The sequence below is a fragment of the Lolium perenne genome, chromosome 2 (assembly GCF_019359855.2).
Source record: "Lolium perenne isolate Kyuss_39 chromosome 2, Kyuss_2.0, whole genome shotgun sequence".
Taxonomy (NCBI): domain Eukaryota; kingdom Viridiplantae; phylum Streptophyta; class Magnoliopsida; order Poales; family Poaceae; genus Lolium; species Lolium perenne.
Genome location: NC_067245.2, coordinates 309,507,502 through 309,532,803, shown reverse-complemented (window position 1 = coordinate 309,532,803; position 25,302 = coordinate 309,507,502). Strand labels below are relative to the sequence as shown.

The window sequence follows — 25,302 nt, the reverse complement described above, 5'->3', positions numbered from 1 at the left end:
TAATGGACACACCCAATTAAGCATAGCATAAGATCACGTCATTGAGTTATTTGCTATAAGCTTTCGATACATAGTTACCTAGTCCTTATGACCATGAGATCATGTAAATCACTTATACCGGAAAGGTACTTTGATTACACCAAACGCCACTGCGTAAATGGGTGGTTATAAAGGTGGGATTAAGTATCCGGAAAGTATGAGTTGAGGCATATGGATCAACAGTGGGATTTGTCCATCCCGATGACGGATAGATATACTCTGGGCCCTCTCGGTGGAATGTCGTCTAATGTCTTGCAAGCATATGAATAAGTTCATAAGAGACCACATACCACGGTACGAGTAAAGAGTACTTGTCAGGAGACGAGGTTGAACAAGGTATAGAGTGATACCGATGATCAAACCTCGGACAAGTAAAATATCGCGTGACAAAGGGAATTGGTATCGTATGTCAATGGTTCATTCGATCACTGAAGTCATCGTTGAATATGTGGGAGCCATTATGGATCTCCAGATCCCGCTATTGGTTATTGGTCGGAGTGAGTACTCAACCATGTCCGCATAGTTCGCGAACCGTAGGGTGACACACTTAAGGTTTGATGTTGAAATGGTAGAACTTGAATATGGAATGGAGTTCGAATATTTGTTCGGAGTCCCGGATGAGATCCCGGACATCACGAGGAGTTCCGGAATGGTCCGGAGAATAAGATTCATATATAGGAAGTCATATTCCAAGTTTGGAAATGATCTGGTGCATTTATGGCAGGTTCTAGAAGGTTCTAGAAAAGTCCGGAAGAAATCACCATGGAAAGTGGAGTCCCGGAGGGACTCCACCTTGCATGACCAGCCAACCCTAAAGGGGAGGAGTCCAAGGTGGACTCCCCAAAGGGTGGCCGGCCAACCCCCCAAGGAAGGGGTGGGAGTCCCACCTTGAGTGGGATTTCCCCCCTTGAGTAGGTTTCCCACCTATGGGAGGTTTCATTGTTGGGGTCTTATTCGAAGACTTGGATACCAACACTTGGGGATTTCCACCTATATAATGAGGAGGAGAGGGAGGGGGCTGCCCACTCTTGGCCGCACCACCTAGGGCTGCCCTTGGCCGGCGCCCTAGCCTCCCCCTCTCCCCAAACCCTAGCCTCTCCTCCTCCACATAATACTCCCGCAGCGCATAGGCGAAGCCCTGCCGGAGTTCTCCATCACCACCGCCACCACGCCGTCGTGCTGCCGGATTCAAGGAGGAGCTACTACTTCCGCTGCCCGCTGGAATGGGGAGAAGGACGTCGTCTTCATCAACACCGAACGTGTGACCGAGTACGGAGGTGCTGCCCGATTGTGGCACCGTGATCAAGATCTTCTACGCGCTTTTGCAAGCGGCAAGTGATCGTCTACCGCAGCAATAAGAGCCTACTCTTATAGGCTTTGGAAATCTTCAAGGGTTAGTCTTGATCATCCCCTCGTTGCTCCCGTCTTCTAGATTGCATCTTGGCTTGGATTGCGTTCTCGCGGTAGGAAATTTTTTGTTTTCTATGCAACGAATCCCTACATTATATGCTTCCTATTTCAATAGTACTAGAAGAGCAACTAGGAGGCATCCACCTAGTAATTATATAGGAAGTCTTCTAATGGAGCCTCATGTTACTGTAGAGGTGTGACATTTTTTGTCCACTTCCGAACACTAATGTTTCACACGGTCAAGAAAGATATTATGGTCACACAAAACCAAACCAATCATCATACTCTATGGATTCCTATTACTCCTTAGACAAATAGTCATTCCAATATGGTAACCATAGACTATCACTCCTTGCGGGCATTATCTAATCACTAATCTCCTTGTTGTTTTAACTTGTGAGATGAAAATATTAATTACAAGTGGATGGTTCATAAGAATACGTCTATCTACTCCATTCATGTGGAATGTTCTCGCAAGATACTATGGATGTCATCTCCCAACATAGGCCACCTAATTCTCATGACCAACATTTCGAGCTAGATCATACTCAACCCAGAACTTGAACAACTACTCAACATAAATGAATGAAGACAACCAAATCATATACATATATTTCATTAAAGCTATCACTACGTCTAATATTGCAAAAGTAGTAACTTTTAGCCTAGATGGAGGCAACAATGAAGAAGGTGGTGGCGGACGACGCAAGGAGGTGGTGTGGAGCTTCCATATTTTCCATCTTGTTTTGGATCGTATGGTGGAGGTGCGGAGGGTGAATCTCTAGGAGTTGGTGAGGGACTACATGCCTTCTTGATGATACCATGATTTCTTCCTTAGTTAGTGCCGTCTGGCCAAATGATTGATAATAAATGAAAGGCCTAGTCCATCCTTTCATATTACTTATATCCTCCTCCAATTTGATCCAAGGGATAATTGATGGATTGTAACTTCACCTTACATTCCTTGTATTATTACAGATACAAGGATAACTCCCACTAAAATTGGAATTAAATAGGATAATTGTAACTATTTTTGTGCCACAATGCCACATGGTACAGAAGTTGGTAGAGCTGCCCAGTCTCTCCTTAGGTCGGCTCTTGTCTGGTTGGTGTAATGCTTGTTACTTTTGGCCCAAAATTTCATCCGGATTAGGATTGAGGTGATCTTAGAATCACAATATTCATATCGATGAGACCAACAATCTATGTGATTATCTTATTTGAGAATATTTTGGATCTCAATATAGAAAATCCATCGGAAGCTTATAACCTCAATAAAATGATCTCAACTTGGCTCCAGTCAACATGATAAGTACATGCGAGGTGCATTTCACCTAAAAATCCTACAAAAACAAAGTAAAGGAGTAAACCCAAATGAAATTGTTGACAACATAATCTGAGATAAATCACAAAATATCGGGGCTAAACTCAAGAAATGTTGAGTACAAGATGGACTCATCAAAGTGTAACATGCAATTTAGATATTTGAGCCTAAAAAATTGAGCTTGTAGAAAAACTAAAACCATTATTCTAGTAAGTCAAACTATCTGCATGAGTATTTTGGGAAGTATTCAAGTTGCATAGCCATATTTAAGAGATCTGACTTTTTTCTAAATTTTTGACAAATTGTTAATAAAATTCCAGAGTACATAGAAAATTGTGAAAAAAATGTAGTCCCTCCGCCCCATGAAACATGTCGAAAGGTTGTCTAAATTTGAATGTAACTAGTCATTAAATAGTGTCTAAATATGTCCAAATTTAGAGAAACTTTCGACGTGTTCCCATGGAACGGATGGAGTAGTAAATGAAAATAACTACTCTTACCTTGAGTATTCTGGTAACTTATCATGTCACGTTGTCTAGTTTTGTCTGTTGTGCAGTTTGAAATTCATTTTGTACCAAACACATCTATTTGTCTTACCTATTCGGTTCAAGCCGATTTTAAGCCGAACCATCTTGGTCAGTCGATACTAGGTGGGCACATGGTCAGATTTCAGTATATTAGCTAGCTAAAGGTTGTAATTATGGTTTTTTCAATTAAGTGTCCCACATTGATGGGAGTTTAGTTTTTTTTTTTTTTTGTTACAATACCACTTGAATTTTGTATTTTTTTCGTCAAACCAATGCTATTATACGATGAATAAAGAGGTGATAACACCTATTCCCTAAAAAAAATAGATGAAACCATAAGTCAAGAAGAGCAGAAGAATATACGACGTCGCATAGTGGGCTAGTGCCTAGTGGCTAGTGGCATGCCCGATCATGTCCCCTATATATACCACGTTGCCTGTAGTTATCCAAGCACACTACCACAAGCTTGAGCTACATAGAGTGTGTGAAGTTAATTAGAACAGGAACCTATCTGTACTTGGCTACTTGCCTTGCTCTATCTATTAGCAATGGCAAACTGCAAGAATACCTTGGGTTCCTGCGGCATCGTGGCCTTGATCTTCTTATCTGCCGCGCTTGTTTCAGCTCAGCTTTCCACTGATTTCTACGACGAAACCTGCCCGGACGCTCTGGACATCATCGAGGACGCCGTGCGAGCCGCCGTCTCCAAAGAATCTCGCATGGGAGCGTCGTTGCTCCGACTCCATTTCCACGACTGTTTTGTCAATGTAAGTGTCGTATGCTCGTCCCTACCTAATCAAGCTCTCTCTTTTCGAGGATTAACCATGGAAATATATACCCTGTGAACTTGTACAGGGCTGTGACGGGTCAGTGCTGCTCGACGGCGCCACCGGCGAGAAGAACGCGGTGCCCAACAAGAGCTCCCTTCGCGGCTTCGAGGTGGTCGACGACATCAAGGCGCAGCTCGAGGACTCCTGCGCCAAGGTCGTGTCCTGCGCCGACATCCTAGCCGTCGCCGCCCGCGACTCCGTCGTCGCCGTAAGCACGCCATACAAGCTTCAGAGCGGCGCTCAAAAGTCAAAACAACTTGCTTAATCATGTTCTGAACTCTACTTCTGATCGACTGTAGCTGGGCGGGCCAACGTGGGACGTGCAGCTTGGCAGGAGGGATGGCTCGACGTCGAGCCAGGACGCCGCGAACACCGACCTCCCGGCGCCGACCTCTGACCTCGGCGCCCTGATCAAGGCCTTCTCGGACAAGGGCCTCACCGCCAAGGACATGGTCGCGCTCTCCGGCGCGCACACCATCGGCCAGGCACGGTGCGTCAACTTCCGCGGCCGTCTCTACAACGAGAACGCCACCCTCGACTCGACGCTCGCCACGTCGCTGAAAGCGAAATGCCCGTCGACGGACGGCACCGGCGACGACACCACCTCGCCGCTCGACCCCTCCACGTCCTACGTCTTCGACAACTTCTACTACAAGAACCTGCTGCGCAACAAGGGCCTGCTGCACTCGGACCAGCAGCTGTTTAACGGTGGCTCCGCAGACGCGCAGACCACCGGGTACGCGTCCGGCATGGGCGCCGGCTTCTTCGACGACTTCCGTGTCGCCATGGTGAAGATGGGCGGCATCGGCGTTGTCACCGGAACCAGCGGCCAGGTCAGGGTGAACTGCAGGAAGGCAAACTGAAGTATTTGCCATTGATCGATCAGTGTGTTGTTTATGTCGCGTGTGTTCTCCACAATTTCTACCTGTGTGATGATTCATGTAGTCTGCTTCGAACGGTTGTAGTACTACGTCACACGAAGATGTCTTCAAGGAATAATAAGATCAGATGAACCTTCTTGAATGATGCATGCGCTTCGATTTTGTGCACTACCTCAAATTAGGCAAAATGGAGGATAAAATCTATGAAGGTTTAATATATTTAGAGCTAGAGGGAATTAAGTTTGACAAGATTCCGAAATTTAAATTTGAAAGAAGTATGCGTGCCCCACAACTAACGGAAAACGGAGAGAACATCCTAGCCAGAGGAGAATTTTTTAGTTGGTGCTCAGTGCGCTCATGTATTTGGGCTGATAATAAGTGCATCAAGATACTAGCTTATTTTTTTCTCTCAAACATTTTTTCTCTTTTAGCTTCTCTGGAGCCGTATAATCTTTGAACTTGATTCTTTGCATATCACTGAAACATAACAATTAGAATGTGGAAAAATAGTTTAGATTTTTTATGATATTATAGGTATATCTATTTAAAGGATTTGTTTTGACTTTTAAATAATTTTAAATTTTGAATTGCACAGAAAAATTTAAAGGGTTTTCTATTCTCGTGCCCTCGAGTCCTTAGTTGTACTCAGTTTTCCCCAAGCCCTTGTTTGAAACCCGCAGAAGGAGCTCAGACGGCAGGATTCCCGTTTAGTTGACTGTTCCGTGCTGACGTGTGGGGCCGCGTCGCGTGGGGCTGGTAGAAAGGGACCGCGTGGGACAGGACGAGACCGCGCTTGGTTGCACGTGAGCAGGAGCTGGGTTCTGTCTCTCTCGGTCCAAATTGGCACTTTCCCTTTTAAGAGTACCTTTCCCCCTCTTTTTCTCTGTCTTTTTTCACCTAATTAGTATCAAATCTAGAGAAATTTGCATTTCTGTCTTTCTTCAATTATTTGTGCCTTTTGACCCTCGTTGTTTGCCCAATATGGCAGCAAATCTAGTACTCCCTATGCAGTTAAATCTAGAAACAAATCTCCAGGGTAATGTACGATAAATTCACACAGACATATAGTAGAATAGGGATAGATAATAGGGATCCCTCCCTAGATAATAAGCTGCATACAGCAGCCAACATAGTAACAGGTTCGAGGTTCTTCACATCACCATCATACTAACAACATAACAACAAGGGATCCCTAGCTAACAACAAAATAGAGGAGACAGCAGTAGCACACGTCCAGGACTCCGCCTACCCCATCTGGCTCTGCCTCCACTTGTTGCTTCCCTTGGGCACCTTGGGCTTGAGCGCAGGAATGCGCCCGGCGGCGATCTCCACCCGCTGCAAGTTGCGGAGGTGCATGCCGAGCGCCTTTTGCTTGGCGCGGAAGGAGTAGACGTTCACCGTCGCGCTGACCTTGGGGAAGGTCTTGCCGATGTCCTCGGCATGCATGAGGAGGCAGTTGAAGTCGGTGCCGCTGAGTCTCCTAGTGCAGAAGGGGCACCTGTAGACACCTTTGGCGAAGTAGGAGATGTACTGGCTGACCTGCAGCCTCCGCAGCACCTGGCGAGTCTTGGTGTGCTGGTCCTCATCGTCGCTGCCGACGTCGCTACCAGACATCTGATCCATATCAAACGGAAACTATGAATGAATGAGTTGCAACGATGACTAACGTGCATGATAACAAAGTTAGGAAAAAACAGAGGCATCCTCAGTTAGAGTGGACACGATTATATATCTACAGGGACGATGTTAGCGAACCAAAGCTCATGCACAACAGATTTGTGTACAGCAATGGTTCGCTGAACCCTCTGATACGTCCCCGACGTATCCATAATTTCTGTTGTTCCATGCTTGTTTTATGACAATACTTACATGTTTTGCTTGCACTTTATGATGTTTTTATGCGTTTTCCGGAACTAACCTATTAACGAGATGCCACAGTGCCAGTTCCTGTTTTCTGCTGTTTTTGGTTCCAGAAAGGCTGTTCGGGCAATATTCTCGGAATTGGACGAAATCAACGCCAAACCTCCTATTTTTCCCGGAAGGCTCCAGAACACCGAAGAAGAGTCGGAGAGGGGCCAGGGGGCCACCACACCACATGGCGGCGCGGGCCAGGCCTTGGCCGCGCCGGCCTAGGGTGTGGCGCCCCCAGGTGCCCCCCTGCGCCGCCTCTTCGCCTATAAAAGCCCTTTCGACCTAAAAACGCAGTACCAATTGACGAAACTCCGAAAAGACTCCAGGGGCGCCGCCGCCATCGCGAAACTCCAATTCGGGGGACAGAACTCTGTTCCGGCACCCTGCCGGAACGGGGAAGTGCCCCCGGAAGCCATCTCCATCAACGCCACCGCCTCCGCCATGCTCCGTGAGTAGTTCCCCCATGGACTACGGGTTCTAGTAGTAGCTATGTCGGTATACTCTCCCCCATGTACTTCAATACAATGGTCTCATGAGCTGCCCTACATGATTGAGATTCATCTGATGTAATCGGTGTTGTGTTTGTTGGGATCCGATGGATGATACATTATGATTAGTCTATCTATAAAGTTTGTGAAGTTATTGTTGCTGCAATCTTGTTATGCTTAATGCTTGTCACTAGTGCCCGAGTGGCATGATCTTAGATTTGAGCTCTATATTGTTGCTTAGATTGTATCTACAAGTTGTATGCACATGTCACTGTCCGGAACCAATGGCCCCGAAGTGACAGAAATCGGGACAACCGGAGGGGATGGTAGTGATGTGAGGATCACATGTTTTCATGGTGTGTTAATGCTTTGCTCCGGTACTCTATTAAAAGGAGTACCTTAATATCCAGTAGTTTCCCTTGAGGCCCGGCTGCCACCGGCTGGTAGGACAAAAGATGTTGTGCAAGTTTCTCATTGCGAGCACGTACGACTATATACGGAAAACATGCCTACATAATTAATAAGCCTGATGTTCTTTCTTAATGCCTTTGATTCCTATCAATTCCCCAACTGTAATTTGTTCACCCAACACTTGTCACTTGTTATTGGAGAGTTACCACTAGTGTAGATCGCTGGGAACCCCGGTCCATCTCTCATCATCATATACCTGTTCTACATGTCACTGGAAGTAGTATCAACTATCTTCTGGTGCCATCGCTCTCATATTGCTATTACTGCTGCTGTGTTACTGTTACTACTGCTCTCATATTACTGCTACTTTCACATCACCCCTGTTGCTAGTGCTTTTCCAGGTGCAGCTGAATTGACAACTCAGTTGTTAAGGCTTATAAGTATTCTTTACCTCCCCTTGTGTCGAATCAATAAATTTGGGTTATACTACCCTCGAAGACTGCCGCGATCCCCTATACTTGTGGGTTATCAAGACTATTTTCTGGCGCCGTTGCCGGGGAGGCATAGCTCTACTCATAAGTTCACCTGGGGAGTACACTCTACCTCTCTCTCTGTTTTATTTTATTTTGTTTTGCTTATTTTACTTTTGTCTAGTTTATTTGTGCTTAGTTTATTTCTGTCTTGTGTTACTTTGCTTAGTTTACTTTTGCTTAGTTTATTTTTGTCTTGTTTTATTTGTCTCATATACCCAAAAATCCATAAAAATTTGAAAAACCAAAAAATTAAAAAACTGCTGTTATGGGAGAACCAACAACCTACTTGGAGCTCATAGAATGTTATAATAATTATAGGAAATCAAGAGCTGGTGAAGTAATGAGTGCTATGATAGAAAAAGTGAATACAATTGCTAAAATCTTGCTTAAACGCCATGATATAAACTGTTGCTCTCAACAGGATACTAAACATCTTAAATTTCAATGTGGCTTTAGTGAGGAATTTTTAATTAAAAACTATAATCGGAATTGCTATATTCATTATGGGTTCGAAGAGGTAGAACAATTTGTCGTGTTTATGGGAGCCTCTGAGATCGAATCCTTCATGGTTGAGAATTATGAAACTTGTGTTGTTTGTAAGGACCTTAAAGATTATGTCTCTTCTATCCTTAATTGTTGCATAGAATGCTTCGGTGATAATCCTTATATCATTGATTATAAAGAGAGACTCATTAATGCAAAAGAATGCACTCACAATTTGCAGGAACCTGTGGAAGAAGAAACTGATGAACCTGAAAGCTCATTGGATGAAAAAGAGGAGGAAATTGATGAACCTGAAAGCTCATTGGATGAAAAAGAAGAGGAGAGCGACGAACAAAAGGAGGAAGAATGGATTAGCTACCCATGCCAACCTCCTAATGAGAGTAACTCTTTATCTCTTACATTATTTGATTGTCCTCCATGCTTACCGAAAGAGGTTGAATGTTATGTTCCTGTGGATTCTCTTGAAATAGTACCTATGAGTAAAACTTGTGAGAATAATTATGCTACTGTTATATATGATAATCCATGCTACTTTGATAAATCTTATGATAATGCTTTGTTTGTGCCTGATGTTGAAATGCATGGTACTAAAGAATTTTGCTTAGCAAATGTTTATGATAAAGCTCTAGATGATGGTCCTATGTTACTTGATACTATTAATTGTACTACTAATGAAAATGGGATTGAAGAGGATTTAACTTTATCTATGTGTCCCATATCTCTTGAGATTGATCGATCATCTTGTTATATTATTGATAAAAGTGTGTTTGAGAGTTTTAATCCCACTATTTTTGAACTTGATAAAAATTATATGTCTATGGATCATGAAAAGTTTGCTGCATGTGATAGCTATATTGTTGAGTTTGTTTGTGAAGCTACTGAAAATTATTATGAGAGAGGAAAATACGGTTGTAGAAATTTTCATGGTGCTAAAACACCTCTCTATATGCTTAAAATCTTGAAATTACACTTGTTCTATCTTCCTATGCTTGTTACTTTGCTTTTCATGAACTTGTTTATTTACAAGATTCCTTTGCATAGGAAGCATGTTAGACTTAAATTTGTTTTGAATTTGCCTCTTGATGCTCTCTTTTGCTTCAAATACTATTTCTTGCGAGTGCATCATCAAAACTGCTGAGCCCATCTTAATGGCTATAAAGAAAGCAACTTCTTGGGAGATAACCCATGTGTTATTTTGCTACAGTACTTTGTTTTATATTTGTGTCTTGGAAGTTGTTTACTACTGTAGCAACCTCTCCTTATCTTAGTTTTGTGTTTTGTTGTGCCAAGTGAAGCCTCTAATCGAAGGTTGATACTAGATTTGGATTTCTGCGCAGAAACAGATTTCTATCTGTCACGAATCTTGGTCTAATTCTCTGTAGGAAACTCAGAAAATTATGCCAATTTACGTGCGTGTTCCTCAGATATGTACGCAACTTTCATTAGTTTTGAGTTTTCTGATTTGAGCAACGGAAGTATTTTATTAAAATTCGTCTTTACTGGCTGTTCTGTTTTGGCAGATTCTGTCTCTGTTTTTTGCATTGTCTCTTGTGGACTTTAAGCGAGCTTTTCTAGACGTAGAGAGCTGTAGCTAATGTTTTATTGAGTTCTTGCAATGTGCCACTACAGGACCAAGGTGGATTCAAATTTTTTGAGTACTAACCCCTCTAATGAAGTTTATGAGAAGTTTGTTGTGAAGGAAGTTTTCAAGGGTCAAGAGAGGAGGATGATATATGATCAAGAAGAGTGAAAAGTCTAAGCTTGGGGATGCCCCCGTGGTTCATCCCTGTATATTTCAAGAAGACTCAAGCGTCTAAGCTTGGGGATTCCTTGGGCATCCCCTTCTTCATCAACTTATCAGGTTCCTCCCCTGAAACTATATTTTTATTCGGTCACATCATATGTGCTTTACTTGGAGCGTCTGTGTGTTTATTTTTCATTTTGTTTATGTTTGAATAAATTTGGATCCTAGCAATCCTTGTTTGGGAGAGATACACGCTCCGCTTTTTCATATGAACACTTGTTCTTCGTTTTACTTTTAATGTTCAATGAATAAAAGTTGGAAGCTACAATATTTATCTTTATTTGGTTGGGAAAAGAAAATGCCTCATATGTCTTGGATAATTTGATACTTGGCAATTGTTTTGAGCTCTCAAGTAAATCATAAGTTTTTGCATGTAGTTTAAACCTATTAGTGGAGAACTACCGTAAAGCTTGTTAAAATTGGTTTGCATAATTGATCTCTCTTAAGGTCTAGATATTTTCTGGTAAAAGTGTTTGAGCAACAAGGAAGACAGTGTAGAGTATTATAATGCTTGCAATATGTTCTTATGTAAGTTTTGCTGTATCGGTTCATACTTGTGTTTGCTTCAAACAACCTTGCTAGCCAAAGCCTTGTACTGAGAGGGATTACTTCTCGTGCATCCAAAAACCTTGAGCCAAAACCTATGCCATTTGTGTCCACCACACCTACCTACTATGTGGTATTTCCTGCCATTCCAAAGTAAATTGCTTGAGTGCTACCTTTAAACAATTCAAAATTTATCACCTCTGATTTGTGTCAATGTTTTATAGCTCATGAGGAAGTATGTGGTGTTTAGCTTTCAACCTTGTCATTTACTTTTGACGGACTCTCATATGGACTAGTGGCACATCCGCTTATCCAATAATTTTGCAAAAAGAGCTGGCAATGGGATTCCCAGTCCCGAATTAATTAACTTAAATAGACACTCCTCCATGGTATGTGATTGTTAGAAGGCACCCGAAGGATTCGGTTAGCCATGGCTTGTGTAAGCAAAGGTTGGGAGGAGTGTCATCATCATAATAAAACTAAGATAAAAAGGCACTCCTTCATGGTATGAGATTGTTGGCAGGCACCCGAGGATTCGGTTAGCCATGGTTTGTGAAAGAAAGGTTGGAAGGAGTGCCACCCAAAAATAAAATAAAATGGGAGCCGCTCTTGAAAGTCCGGTTGGCGAGGTAGTTAGTGTACCCATTACCATTCGTTGACAACAACAAACACCTCTCAAAATTTTACTTTTTATGCTCTCTATATGTTTTCAAAACCAAAGCTCTAGCACAAATATAGCAATCGATGCTTTCCTCTTTGAAGGACCATTCTTTTACTTTATGTTGAGTCAGTTTACCTACTTCCTTCCACCTTAGAAGCAAACACTTGTGTCAACTGTGCATTGATTCTTACATACTTGCATATTTGCATTCATCATATTACTCTATGTTGACAATATCCATGAGATATACATGTTGAAAGTTGAAAGCAACCGCTGAAACTTATATCTTCCTTTGTGTTGCTTCGATGCCTTTACTTTGAATATATTGCTTTATGAGTTAACTCTTGTGCAATCTTTTGATGCTTGTCTTGAAAGTACTACTCATGAAAAGTTTTGCTATATGTTATCTATTTGTTAGCAACTATAGATCATTGCCTTGAGTCACTTCATTCATTTCATATGCTTTGTAATAGTATGATCAAGGTTATGTAAGTAGCATGTCACTACAGAAATTATTCTTTTTATCGTTTACCTGCTCGGGACGAGCAGGAACTAAGCTTGGGGATGCTGATACGTCCCCGACGTATCCATAATTTCTGTTGTTCCATGCTTGTTTTATGACAATACTTACATGTTTTGCTTGCACTTTATGATGTTTTTATGCGTTTTCTGGAACTAACCTATTAACGAGATGCCACAGTGCCAGTTCCTGTTTTCTGCTGTTTTTGGTTCCAGAAAGGCTGTTCGGGCAATATTCTCGAAATTGGACGAAATCAACGCCAAACCTCCTATTTTTCCCGGAAGGCTCCAGAACACCGAAGAAGAGTCGGAGAGGGGCCAGGGGGCCACCACACCACATGGCGGCGCGGGCCAGGCCTTGGCCGCGCCGGCCTAGGGTGTGGCGCCCCCAGGTGCCCCCCTGCGCCGCCTCTTCGCCTATAAAAGCCCTTTCGACCTAAAAACGCAATACCAATTGACGAAAATCCGAAAAGACTCCAGGGGCGCCGCCGCCATCGCGAAACTCCAATTCGGGGGACAGAACTCTGTTCCGGCACCCTGCCGGAACGGGGAAGTGCCCCCGGAAGCCATCTCCATTAACGCCACCGCCTCCGCCATGCTCCGTGAGTAGTTCCCCCATGGACTACGGGTTCTAGCAGTAGCTATGTCGGTATACTCTCCCCCATGTACTTCAATACAATGGTCTCATGAGCTGCCCTACATGATTGAGATTCATCTGATGTAATCGGTGTTGTGTTTGTTGGGATCCGATGGATGATACATTATGATTAGTCTATCTATAAAGTTTGTGAAGTTATTGTTGCTGCAATCTTGTTATGCTTAATGCTTGTCACTAGGGCCCGAGTGGCATGATCTTAGATTTGAGCTCTATATTGTTGCTTAGATTGTATCTACAAGTTGTATGCACATGTCACTGTCCGGAACCAATGGCCCCGAAGTGACAGAAATCGGGACAACCGGAGGGGATGGTAGTGATGTGAGGATCACATGTTTTCACGGTGTGTTAATGCTTTGCTCCGGTACTCTATTAAAAGGAGTACCTTAATATCCAGTAGTTTCCCTTGAGGCCCGGCTGCCACCGGCTGGTAGGACAAAAGATGTTGTGCAAGTTTCTCATTGCGAGCACGTACGACTATATACGGAAAACATGCCTACATAATTAATAAGCCTGATGTTCTTTCTTAATGCCTTTGATTCCTATCAATTCCCCAACTGTAATTTGTTCACCCAACACTTGTCACTTGTTATTGGAGAGTTACCACTAGTGTAGATCGCTGGGAACCCCGGTCCATCTCTCATCATCATATACCTGTTCTACATGTCACTGGAAGTAGTATCAACTATCTTCTGGTGCCATCGCTCTCATATTGCTATTACTGCTGCTGTGTTACTGTTACTACTGCTCTCATATTACTGCTACTTTCACATCACCCCTGTTGCTAGTGCTTTTCCAGGTGCAGCTGAATTGACAACTCAGTTGTTAAGGCTTATAAGTATTCTTTACCTCCCCTTGTGTCGAATCAATAAATTTGGGTTATACTACCCTCGAAGACTGCCGCGATCCCCTATACTTGTGGGTTATCACCCTCCCTGTAAAAATTTGTGCCCAACGATTCATCATAGGCAAAGAAACAGATTCCAGATCTGAACTTTAACACATTTCAGATTATTTGCCAAATTAAACGGTTGATATCTTTTGATTCGTGCATAAAATAACTGATTGAGATCCCATGATTACTTGCATAAATTAACTGATTGAGATCCCATTATTACTTGCATAAATTAACCGAACGGCCAAACCCCAAATCTTAAACGAAATCAAGAAGGGATCAAAATAAAATGGAATAAAATCGGCGCAAATATTAACCCAATACTCATCCATCTACAGATCCATCTACACCAGCAAAAATAGGGTTCAAAAAGGAATGGGGAACAAAAAAGGAAGCAACCCGCAGTTACCTCGTTCCATGGGTCGTCCATGCAGGTGTCGTAGGGGTTCGGGGGCGAGATGTACGGCACCTCCTCATAGGGGTCCCATCCCGGCAGGATCTGACCGCCACCGGCGGCAGCCTCCGATGCACCGGCGATGGTGGCGACGGCCGTTGAGGGGACGGCGTCGAAGAGGGAGGCGTCGTGCTTGGAGCCGACGGCGTCGTGGACGATGAGATTCGCATTCTCCTTGTCCATCTCGCCGACAGATGAGACGGAGAGGGAGAGGTTTTTTTTGCTTTGGAGAAGATGATGGGACGTGAGAGGCGGCGTTGCGTGAGCGAGTGAGAGTGACAAAGATAGTGCGAGGAGGCGTCTATAAAGGTGAGGGGTGGTTAATGCGACCCGCGTCCTACCCGTCCACCGTTGCACGTCTTGGACTTCTGCAACGCGACACGCGTCCATGTCTTCGACTTCTGCACCGCGACCAACAATTGCCCGTCTTCCATTTCTGCACCGCAACACGCGTCCTCGAGTCTAACCCTGAAAATTTAGATATACTCAGGTATACCCTCGAGTCTTATACTAGCATTTTTTATGTGCTCAGTTTTTTTCTTGAGTGCTAATACTGACTAGTGCAATATACTCAGTTTTACCCTCAAGTGGCTGGTCAACAGAGAGTCAACAAATGGGATTAACTAGTTAAATGAGTCATTTAATGTGCAAAAAATTCCGGAAAAGAGTGGCACTTACTCATGGAGTCTTCTTACGAGACCTGCCACGTTGGGAACCATAACAATCATAGATAAATCAAGTTTTACCACAAATTACCACTTCTCAAATCACCTAGTAGCTATGAAGGTGCGTGGTTTTCCACAATAAGCCCTTCCCAAAACAGCTTTCCCCAAAACATACTTTGTCTAAATGAGGCCACAATTCTCACACGCATGTATATTTGTATTGCAAATAGTTTGAGGTAGGCCAAGATGGGTTTCATTGTATAAAACACGCATTTTCCATTTTTTAAATCTCATATTTGAATCCATTAGTCTGTTTACTACTCAAGTGCCCTTGGTTTCTTGATACTACTCAGTTTTGCCCTCTCCCTTCACAAATTTTCGCAGACGTGCAACATTGTCCTGATTGGTCTAGCCCATGTCACGCGGATCGTACCCGCCGACCGTTGATCGTATGATCTAACGGGCAGGATAACCCCTCTCTCTCTCTAATCGGGGCCACCACCCTCTCTCTCTCTGTCGGCGGTTAGCTTCCACCCTCTAAGTATGCTAAAGGGCGGTTTTCTGTATTATTTTTCACGCGCAAAAATTATAAACTCTTTTAGGCATTACTTTTCACGCAAAAAAAGATAAACCATCACTGATTTGTTGTAGCCATTACTTTTCACGCAAAAAATGATAAACCATCACCGATTTGTTGTAGCCATTAATTTTCATGCAAAAAATGATAAACCATCACCGATTTGTTGTGGTCATTACTTTTCACGCAAAAAATGATAAACCATCACTGATTTCTTGTAGCCATTACTATTCACGGTAAAAATGATAAACGAAACAATCTATCTATCTCTGTATTTGAAGTTTGGGAGGGTTATAAAAACGAAACAATCTATCTATCTTTATATAGAAGATCGTCTGTATGATTTTTGAGGTCATTTAGAGAAGGTAGAAAAAAATCCCTTTAGAGAAGGTCGAAAAAACCTACCTTGTTACAAAAGCTGGTTTGAGTGAGACCTAACCAAGTTTGGCATACATGATGCCATACCTATAATAACAAGGAATATTTAAAAGGGAAAGTTTCACAAAATTTTAAATTTAGGGTGAAAATGATGCCATATATGATGCTGTTTTTCGAGGTTTTGACCTGAAAATCAATTGGGTATTATAAAGGAAAATAAAAAGTTCGAAAAATGTAAAAAAACAATCTATCTATCTATGTATAGAAGATCAGCTGTATGAAATTTGAGGTCATTAAGAGAAGGTAGAAAAATCACCTTGTTAGAAAAGCTGGTTTCAGTGAGACGAAACGGCATGCGCTTAAGCAAAGTGATTTTTTCAAACATCTCCAAATGACCCCAAATTTGCCATACATGATGCCATACGTGTAACAACAAGGAATATCTAAAAAGTGTCAAAAAAGTTTGATGAACCGTATAGCTCTATCAAAAAGAACCTCACCATGGCGCTAGTATAATTTTTAGTTATAAACTTTCGTTACCTAACCTTCAACATGAAACTTGTTTCCAATTCATTTTGGCGTACAAGAAACAAATCCCACCTTGATGCGAGCACCACAGCCTCCAAACGATGCCGATGCCGATATCGGCATGGTCAGAACGGCTATGCTCGCCGCCACTGCTAGGTCACCGTCGGGATGCGCCCTCAATCCCGTCCCCTCATTCGATCACTGACACACCAGAGATACCGCCGAGGCCAACGCCGAACATACATGCTGATGCCAATGCCGAGCATGCATGCACGCCGCTGTGGGCACGACCACGCCGCCCTGCTATGCTAGACGCCACAGACCACCGCGAGGTCTTTCCCTTCGCCACCACACTCTCCTAGCACCCATATATACACGCCAGAAAGGAGAGACACTAGTTTTCTCTACATTGCTCGCGTTCGTGTCCGACACGGTCAGTCAAAGTTTTGAGGTAGTCGTCGATGTCGTCGACCATTTCTTCTCTTCTTTGCATGGTTAAACGCGTCTAGTTCATATCTATCTAATGCGTCTAGTATCTCCTCATGCAGTTCTTTGTGAACGTCGATCTCATCTCGGCACCCCATAGGCCACCTCCTCCGTGCCATCGCTGTAGAGTTCCGTTTAAAAATCTAATCCTACACGTGTATTGCCCCTTGTATCAGCGTCATGCCCCACTTGTCATTCGATATACCGAAACCCCACTCGTTCGCGTTTTGGTCAGGGATACAACGATGCTTACGGTCCAACAAAGATGGATGGTCTGACGTGTCTTTGCAGGCTCTACGTGGCCCCACTAGTCAGAAGATAACGGTCTTCCGTCGGGCAACCGGCCGTTACAGCACGTGTGATGGTTTCAGACAAGGGCTTGGGGAAAACTGAGGAAAAACTAAGGAGCTGGGGAAAACTGAGCACAACTAAGGACCCGAGGGCACGAAAATAGAAAACCCAAATTGAAACTACTTTTCTCACATTGTAGTTGTTATGTTTTAGTAACTTGCAAAGTTTCAAATAAATACATTATATAGTTTCACAATATCCAAAAAAAAGTCAAAACAAATATATGTGTGCAGTGAGCACTTGCTCGCTCGCAACTTTTCCTAAGGTAAAAAGAACGGTGTGGATATTTACTATAAAATTCTAAAACCGCCTTACTTGAGGTCAGCGACACGACCTAGGTCCATGTGTCACTCGACCGCCTGCAACATGAACTGCAGCTCCTTGCACCCTGCTTCAACTTATGGATATCTTTGATTCTCTCCTTCTCCTTCTTCTACTTTATCGTCAATGGTTGTAGGTTGTCCAGCTCCTTCCTCACCTCGACAGCTTGAACCAAAGCTGCTCTCCAACCCATCCTAGGGGTCGATTGCTGGTTTTAGAAACTTGTGGGGATTAGGTACACCATTATTTATCCAAGGAGGTTCTTTGTCCTTTTTCATATATTTATGGGAGGAGAAAATTATGAGAAAAACCATCAAATTTGCGGCAATGGTACCACCACTTTATGTTAGGGTTTTAAAAAACCACCACTTACAGCCCTAACATGTAGTAGAAAACACTGATGCGTACCTGACACTGATTTAATCACCAAACTGACGTGTAGGTCCCACTATCAGTCTGATGTGGTATTGTGGTAACTGTCAGGACGGGGAGGGAGGCTTATGGTAGATGGGTTCAAATTTCTTCTTTTGCAACCGAGTAGTACTAAAAGAATTTTTCTTGGAGAAAATATCCACGTCGCATTAGAAAAAACAATTTAGAAAAACAGAAGAGAATCATCATGCACATCTCCATCCGCCGTTGCCCGCAGCTCCGTTCTCTCCGCCGCCGTGTGTGCACCTCGTGCCTTCCCTTCTCCGGCTAGGATCTTCCTGGCGCGCCACCTCCAACTCATGCTCGCGATGCTCCGACCTCTCAGACATGCAACTCATACCCTATACCCACCTACTCTCAGCAGCCAGCCACCCGCAGCTCATCGCGCCGCCGCCAAGGCTCCAGCCAGAAATTAACGCCCGAGTAACTAGTAGGAAAAACGCTATAGGAGCACACTTATTGGTAGTGCGCCCATCTGAATGCACCCGGCTGATATTAGTAGTCGCAGGCCAAAAAGGCACATACGACTGGTGTGCTCGTACTGGTAGCGGAGCGGACAGAAACACACGTGACTACTAGGTGGGGCCCGGTTGTACTCGGGTCCAGAAAATACCCGTAGCGCGCCAGTGGGGCACGCGACTGTTATCGGCATACCAATCGCGTGTGCCTTTGCCCGCCCGCTTCCAATATATTGGGCTAATGGACGTGAATCGGGCAAAATACTAGTCGCGTGCCCTATTTTGGGCAGACTAATCCTAGTCTTCTTAGCAGTACCGTGCCCTCCCCCCCATCGACATCTCCTTTCCAATTTTGGAAAAAATCATAGAAAATGCTAGAAAGTTCAAAAATTAAAACCCTTCGAGATAGTCATATGTTATGTTATCTAGTTTTAAGGAAAATTAACGACTTTTCTGGTTGCATACGACCTCCTATAAAAATATCTTTTATATGAACGCAAAATTTTACATCCAATTTCAAAATCCTCCGGGAGTTTAGAGAATTTTTAGATTCCCAAAAATCGAAAAGCAAAACTGAATTTTTCGAGGTTTAGATTGTGGCGCAAAAAAATTCAAATCTGAAAAATTCCAAAAAAAAATTCTCTAGTTTCAAATTTTGTCCACCTCATCTACCCCTTCTCCACATTATCCCCTCCTCCTCTTCCTCTTCTCCAAAGTCCTTAATTTTTCAAAGAGCAGACGTGGGTGCCCATCCACTAAATAGAATTGAACCAATAATCTAAATCTCTTAACACCATATACTTGAGAAATCAAGAACTTAGCTTGTTTAAACAAAGGAGAAGAGGGGCTTTATTATTCTCTCTATGGGAGCCGCTCTTGAAGCATTAAACATGAAAAGATGATAGATCATTTGATGCCATTCGTTGACATATATATGCATACCTCTCAAAATATATTTTCAACGTCTCTATTGCATTCAAAATAAAAAGCTCTAGCACACATGAGTAATCTTGCTTCCCTCTGGTCAGGGCCTTTCTTTTACTTTTATGTTGAGTCTTCATCTTCTACCTTTATGCAGCAATTAAGAGAGCATAGTTGTCATTCTGATTATAATATGCATAGTTCCAAAATTTATTATTGATTTATTCATGATTATGCTATTGCTTGTTCTCAAATTATTTGTATCTAGTCACCCTTTGAACTTTAAAGATGTCCTTGCATTTATGTTTTGCTACTTCATAAAGGACAAGTTGAGTACCACTTTGCTATGTTTTCTCTATGCTAAAAAACAAACAGTTTCTTTCACTGCACTATTATTCATGATCATTTGTTTGAGTTACTTCTCATGTTATAACATATATAGTTGCTAAGTTCTATTGTTAGAATTATATCTATCATGCCTATATTTAGAGTACTTTGATCTCAGCTCACAATGCTTTTACAATAACTTGATCAAGATTGTGTTGGCCTCATGTCACCTCAAAAATTATTTTTGTTATCACTTACCTACTCGAGGATGAGCAGGAGTTAAGCTTGGGGATGCTGATGCGTTGCAAACGTATCTATAATTTTTGATGCTCCATGCTTGTTTTACACCAGTTTCTATATGTTTTGTTTACATTTCGTTGCACTTTTATACATTTTCCGTAACTAACCTATTGAAAAGATGCCACCGTGCTAGTTCCCTATTTTCTGCTGTTTTGTATTTCAAAAAAGTTGTACAGGAAATATTCTCGGAATTTGATGAAACAAAAGCCGAAGTTTCTATTTTACTATAACAAAGACGGAGTCTGGAGGGGAGACGAAGAAGCGCCACGAGGTGTCCTCACCTGCCCTTGGTGCGGCACAGGCCCTGGCCGCGCCGTGAGGTGGTGTAGGACCCTCGGGCACCCACCGACTTCACCCTTCTGCCTATTTATTCACATGTTCGGGAAAAACCTAAATACCTGAGCCTCCATCCACGAAAAATTCCGTCGCGGCCGCCATCGCTGACCCTAGCTCGGGAGGGTTCTGATGCTCTTTCCGGCACCCTGCCGGAGAGGGAGATCATCACCTGAGGGTTCTACATCGCCATGCCTGCCTTCGAAGTGATGCATGAGTAGTTCATCTCTGGACTACGGGTCTATAGCAGTAGCTAGATGGTTGTCTTCTCCAATTAATGCTTCATGTTTAGATCTTATGAGCTGTCTATCATGATCAAGATCATCTTTATGTAATGCTACATGTTGTGTTTGCTGGGATCCAATGAATATTGAATACTATGGTTGAGATCGATTATATACTTGTCATGTCTTATTTGTGATCTTGCATGTTCTCCGTTGCTAGTAGATGATTTGGCCAAGTATATGCTTATAACTCTAAGATGGAGTATTTATGCTCTACAGTGGGTTCATGCCTCTAGTAATCTGAAAGAGTGACAATAACTTCTAAGGTTGTAGATGTGTTGTTGCTACTAGGGAGAAAACAACAATGGTTTGTCTAAGGATAATTTATTGTTTACTTTACACACATTGCTTAATGTGATAATATGTTGCTTGCAACTTAATACTAGAAGGGGTTTGGATGATAACCGGAAGGTGGATTATTAGTCATAGACGCAGTTGGATTACGGTTTATGTATTATGTATTATGTTGTAATACCCAAACGAATCTCATACTAATCATCTTGTCATGTATGGCATTTATTTTGTCAATTGCCCAGCTGTAATTTATTCACCCAGCATATTATTTATCTTTATGGAGAGACATCTCTAGTGAACTGTGGACCCCGGTCCTTTATTTTACACTGATAAAATCATCATGTTCTGTTCACTTACTGTAAACATTGTTCTCTTTAATTTCACTACAAACAAACATATCTTTCCACACTATACGGTTAATCATTTGTTTTCAGCAAAACCGGTGAAGTTGGAGCAAAGTATTTTGGTTGTGTTGTGTGCAGGTTCCACATTGTTGCTGACACCGGTAGTGCGCCCTGCCACAAGTCAGCTAGCAACACCTTCAGAAGTCACTCATTTCTCCTACTGGTCGATTAAACCTTGGTTTCTTACTGAGGAAAAAACTTGCTACTGGCTCATCATACCTTCCTCTTAGGATTCCTCAACGGTGTGCTCTGTACTCATCAGAAATTAAAACCCACATAGTTGGAAATGGCAAAAATATTTGAAATAAAAGCATAGTCCCGGCAAGGCAGCATACGATGCACGAAAGTTTACTCAACCATGGTGGATCAAACCAAATAAGGAGGGCCATTGCCACCGTCACCATCGTATTCACCAACACCACCATTGTTTGTCGTTGCAGCACAATCATCAACACCAATCGACAGCAACATTAGCGGCAGGAGCAACAGCAGTAGCAACAGAAGTTGCAGCCTCTCTTCTTGCCTTCTTTGCTTTCAAGATCTTGGCCCTCCTTATATTTCACCATTCTTTGGTGAGAGAATCTATAGTAGTTGGATTCATCATCATCACATGTTTCTCCTCTTTTTCCTCCTCAAGTTGGATCCTTCTATCTTTAAACACGGCCTTCATCTTCTCGTCTTCTCTTATTTCTTTGCAGTTCCTAATCTTTTCACTATGTTTCTTCTCGGCTAACTCCTTCCGAGTTTGTAATTGCTCTTGTGCAATTCTTTGCTTCACGTTCATCATCTCCCCAGTCTTGGAGGTGAACCTCTCTTGCTCGGTCTTTCTCTTCACATCTAGCTTCACATGTCTTCTATCATCGGGCCATCCTTTGTTTCTCCCTCTTCTCGGTGCATCTCATCATACAAAGGGATTAGAGCCCCATGGCATGGACGAGAGCCTCTTGGCCCCTCAACAACTTCCACTTTCCACTATTCTCTAGAATTTTCTAACAACGGTGAAGTGTGAAGAACCTATTCTTGCTTGCTTTCGTATCTTTGTACATTTTTCTGCACCACGGTCCTCCATAGAAAATTGAAATAGAAACAAAGAGCTAACATTTTATTCAAGTATTTTGATGGAAACAGAACTATGCTCTGCAAATAAATAACACGTAAAATCATCAACTGTTGCATCACTTGGAGGATTATTCTTCACTTGTTCCAAGCAGGCAGCCAAAGGGGAGCAACATTTCGTAATTGTGTTGTACCGTCCTTGAAGATATCGCATCGTGCGGATTGCGCCTGCACTTGTCTCCTACTAGAGTTGTTATCCTCCGGTGTGACCTCCTGGTTGATGACTCTCGCAAAGAATCCATGGATGGGTGTAAGCTCCTCCGTGGAGTCAAATTTAGATTGCTTGATGTGTAAACAGGTCTTTCGTGTTCTTCAGTTGTGATCAATTTATTCTAAATTCATACTAAATGGGCTAGGTGGCAGCACAGGATGTAGCCTACCGGGAGATCTGAAGACTTCTCTACGCAAGAAATATCATTGATGTATTTGAACTTTTCCATTTTATGACGCTTATCTTGACTTGGCAGATTTCCTCCCTTTGTGCAAATTTAGAGAGGGCGTCACTGAGAACATCGAATATAGTTTTGTGTTTAAACTTCGACTTGAGTCTCATGAAATTCATGTGAAACATCGTTCGATCCTGCGGCACAAGGACTATATATTAGGATCCAATGGTCGCTGCACAACCACGTGAAGATCCAAAGTATAAACCATATGTGATATGTAATAAAGTATTCATAGGACAAACATTTTTTAGTTGGGATGGCATAGTGAAATATTCTAGCATGCTAGATACTAGCATTCTTATATGACATTAGCAAATAGGTCAATTAACATTTGAGACATGTTACTCTATCAAAACATGGAGATTTGAATTCATCACAACATATCTGCTAAACTTTCACAGTGAGTATAAATACATATAAATAAACAAGTGTGTGCTTTGTTCTATACTTTTCTAGAGATGGGCACGCAAGTGAATTTCTTAAATCAACACATGGATGTATAAGCTAGTACGGGCATGTAACAATAACTCAAGTAAAATCACCTAGGTCTATTTCCAACAAATATGTCACTCAGTTGAGAAGAAAATAATTACAGCTAAAGACTACGGAGGGGGATGTAACACCCCAAATAATAGGACCTCGTAAGGGTAGATGTACAAATATGTGCATTTGCATTGCATGCATCTCTAAAATACGGTAAAAATTTCATCTTTTCTCTTTGCAAACCAAATTGATCGAATTTGAACTCTAGTATCAAACTTGGCATAAGTCAAACACTGGGATTTGAAATTTTAATTTCAAGATGACTTTGAGTAATTCACAATGTGGGGTAAATTTAAAACTTGAAAACCGAAAGTTGGATATAACTAGTGTTAACAATGTGTGATTATCACTTGAAACCACTTGAGCACGTTTCTAAATTTTGAATTCAAAATTGAGGTTTGACCAAGTCAAACTTGAATTCAAATATTCCTACGACTATCTGAAACCATGTCATATTCATTCCAATCCAAAATCATTCCATGTCAACACTTAAAAATATAAACATAATTCAAATTCCATATATGACATTCTTAGTTTGCATGCCTATATGGCTAGTGTCTTCGTAGGAAGTGGTCTGCTTGTTCTTTGAACACAGGGTGGTCACGGTAGAACCGATTAAACAAGGCAGTGGTTAGGATCCAGGCGACGGTGATGAACTCAGTGCCGCTACTGAGCTGCCTGGCATGGGAGTTGTTGATGCAGTGGCTGGCCGCGTAGCACAGCTTCTCCACCCACACCATGGAGATCGCTCGCAACACCTCCTCCACCCCCTCAACCTCGGACCTGGCCAGCATGTTTTTGGCAAGACGTACTGCCGGCTGCAGGGCGTCAGGAATGAAATCATCATCTTCAACCTCAAAACGTGAGAACTCTTGAAACTCCGAGCAGAAGTTGTCGTACTGGCTGTGGCGGAAAGGGCCGGGCAGTAATCGAGGCCGCTCCACGAGGAGGAACATCATGTATCTTGACAAAACCAGGATCGCCTCAGCCAGGCGCTGTTGCGGCTCCTTCCTTTCCTGGCGTTCAGTCTCTTGTAAGGCGTCCTTCTTATCTCCGCCAGCAGGCAGTATGCATCGACGATCAAACAGTCCGAGGAACGCGTCGGTGGCATAGTGCCAGGCGAGTATGCTGCCGTTGAAACCGGCCTCCTCCACTCCGACGACACCATCGTAGAATCTTGCGCCTGAACCACCGGTGCCCCATGCGCCGAGCGCGAGCTGGTCGGGGCTTCGCATGATGTGCTCCTCATCATTCCCCCCACATGCTTCCACCATGCGTTGTACCTCATTCAGCAGCAGGTCCTCCACATCATGTGAGATCACGATGGAGTCGCAGGAACGCAGCCTGTTCCACTGCTGCCCGAGCCCGATGCGAGACGCTATCCAGTAGCATCCACCTGCCTTGTTGTGCCGGTGGGATCGTGACAAGTCGTGCTGCCCGATGGAGCTCGACCACTTCCTGCATCTTTGTGCTACCTTGGCACCCCTGCGAAGATACACCCATGTCGGATGGAACCATTTAAACCTCGCAGCTCCTTGTAGCCAGCTTGGTCGTTGTCCTCCATGGCGTAGGCGGTGACGGTGTCCTGCCCGCCGAGGTGCACCAGCAGCAGCGACGCCCAGAACGCCATGAGCTGCTGTTCCTCGCGCGGCCTGCTGCTCAGGGACATGTGGCCGAGAACGTAGATGGCGACGTCGTCGGCCGTCTGGTAGAGCAGCCACAGGATGGCGCTCAGCGCCGCGGAGA

General features: G+C 43.2%; 1 protein-coding gene across 1 annotated transcript; it reads left to right on the top strand.

The window, feature by feature from the left end:
• Positions 1-3,766: 3,766 nt before the first annotated feature.
• Positions 3,767-5,156, top strand: LOC127330807 (peroxidase 2). The gene is made up of 3 exons (XM_051356893.1): positions 3,767-4,067; positions 4,156-4,338; positions 4,430-5,156. Exons 1-3 carry the CDS (start codon positions 3,849-3,851, stop codon positions 4,991-4,993), a joined length of 966 nt encoding a protein of 321 aa, XP_051212853.1. The 5' UTR covers positions 3,767-3,848; the 3' UTR covers positions 4,994-5,156.
• The last annotated feature ends 20,146 nt before the right edge of the window (positions 5,157-25,302 follow it).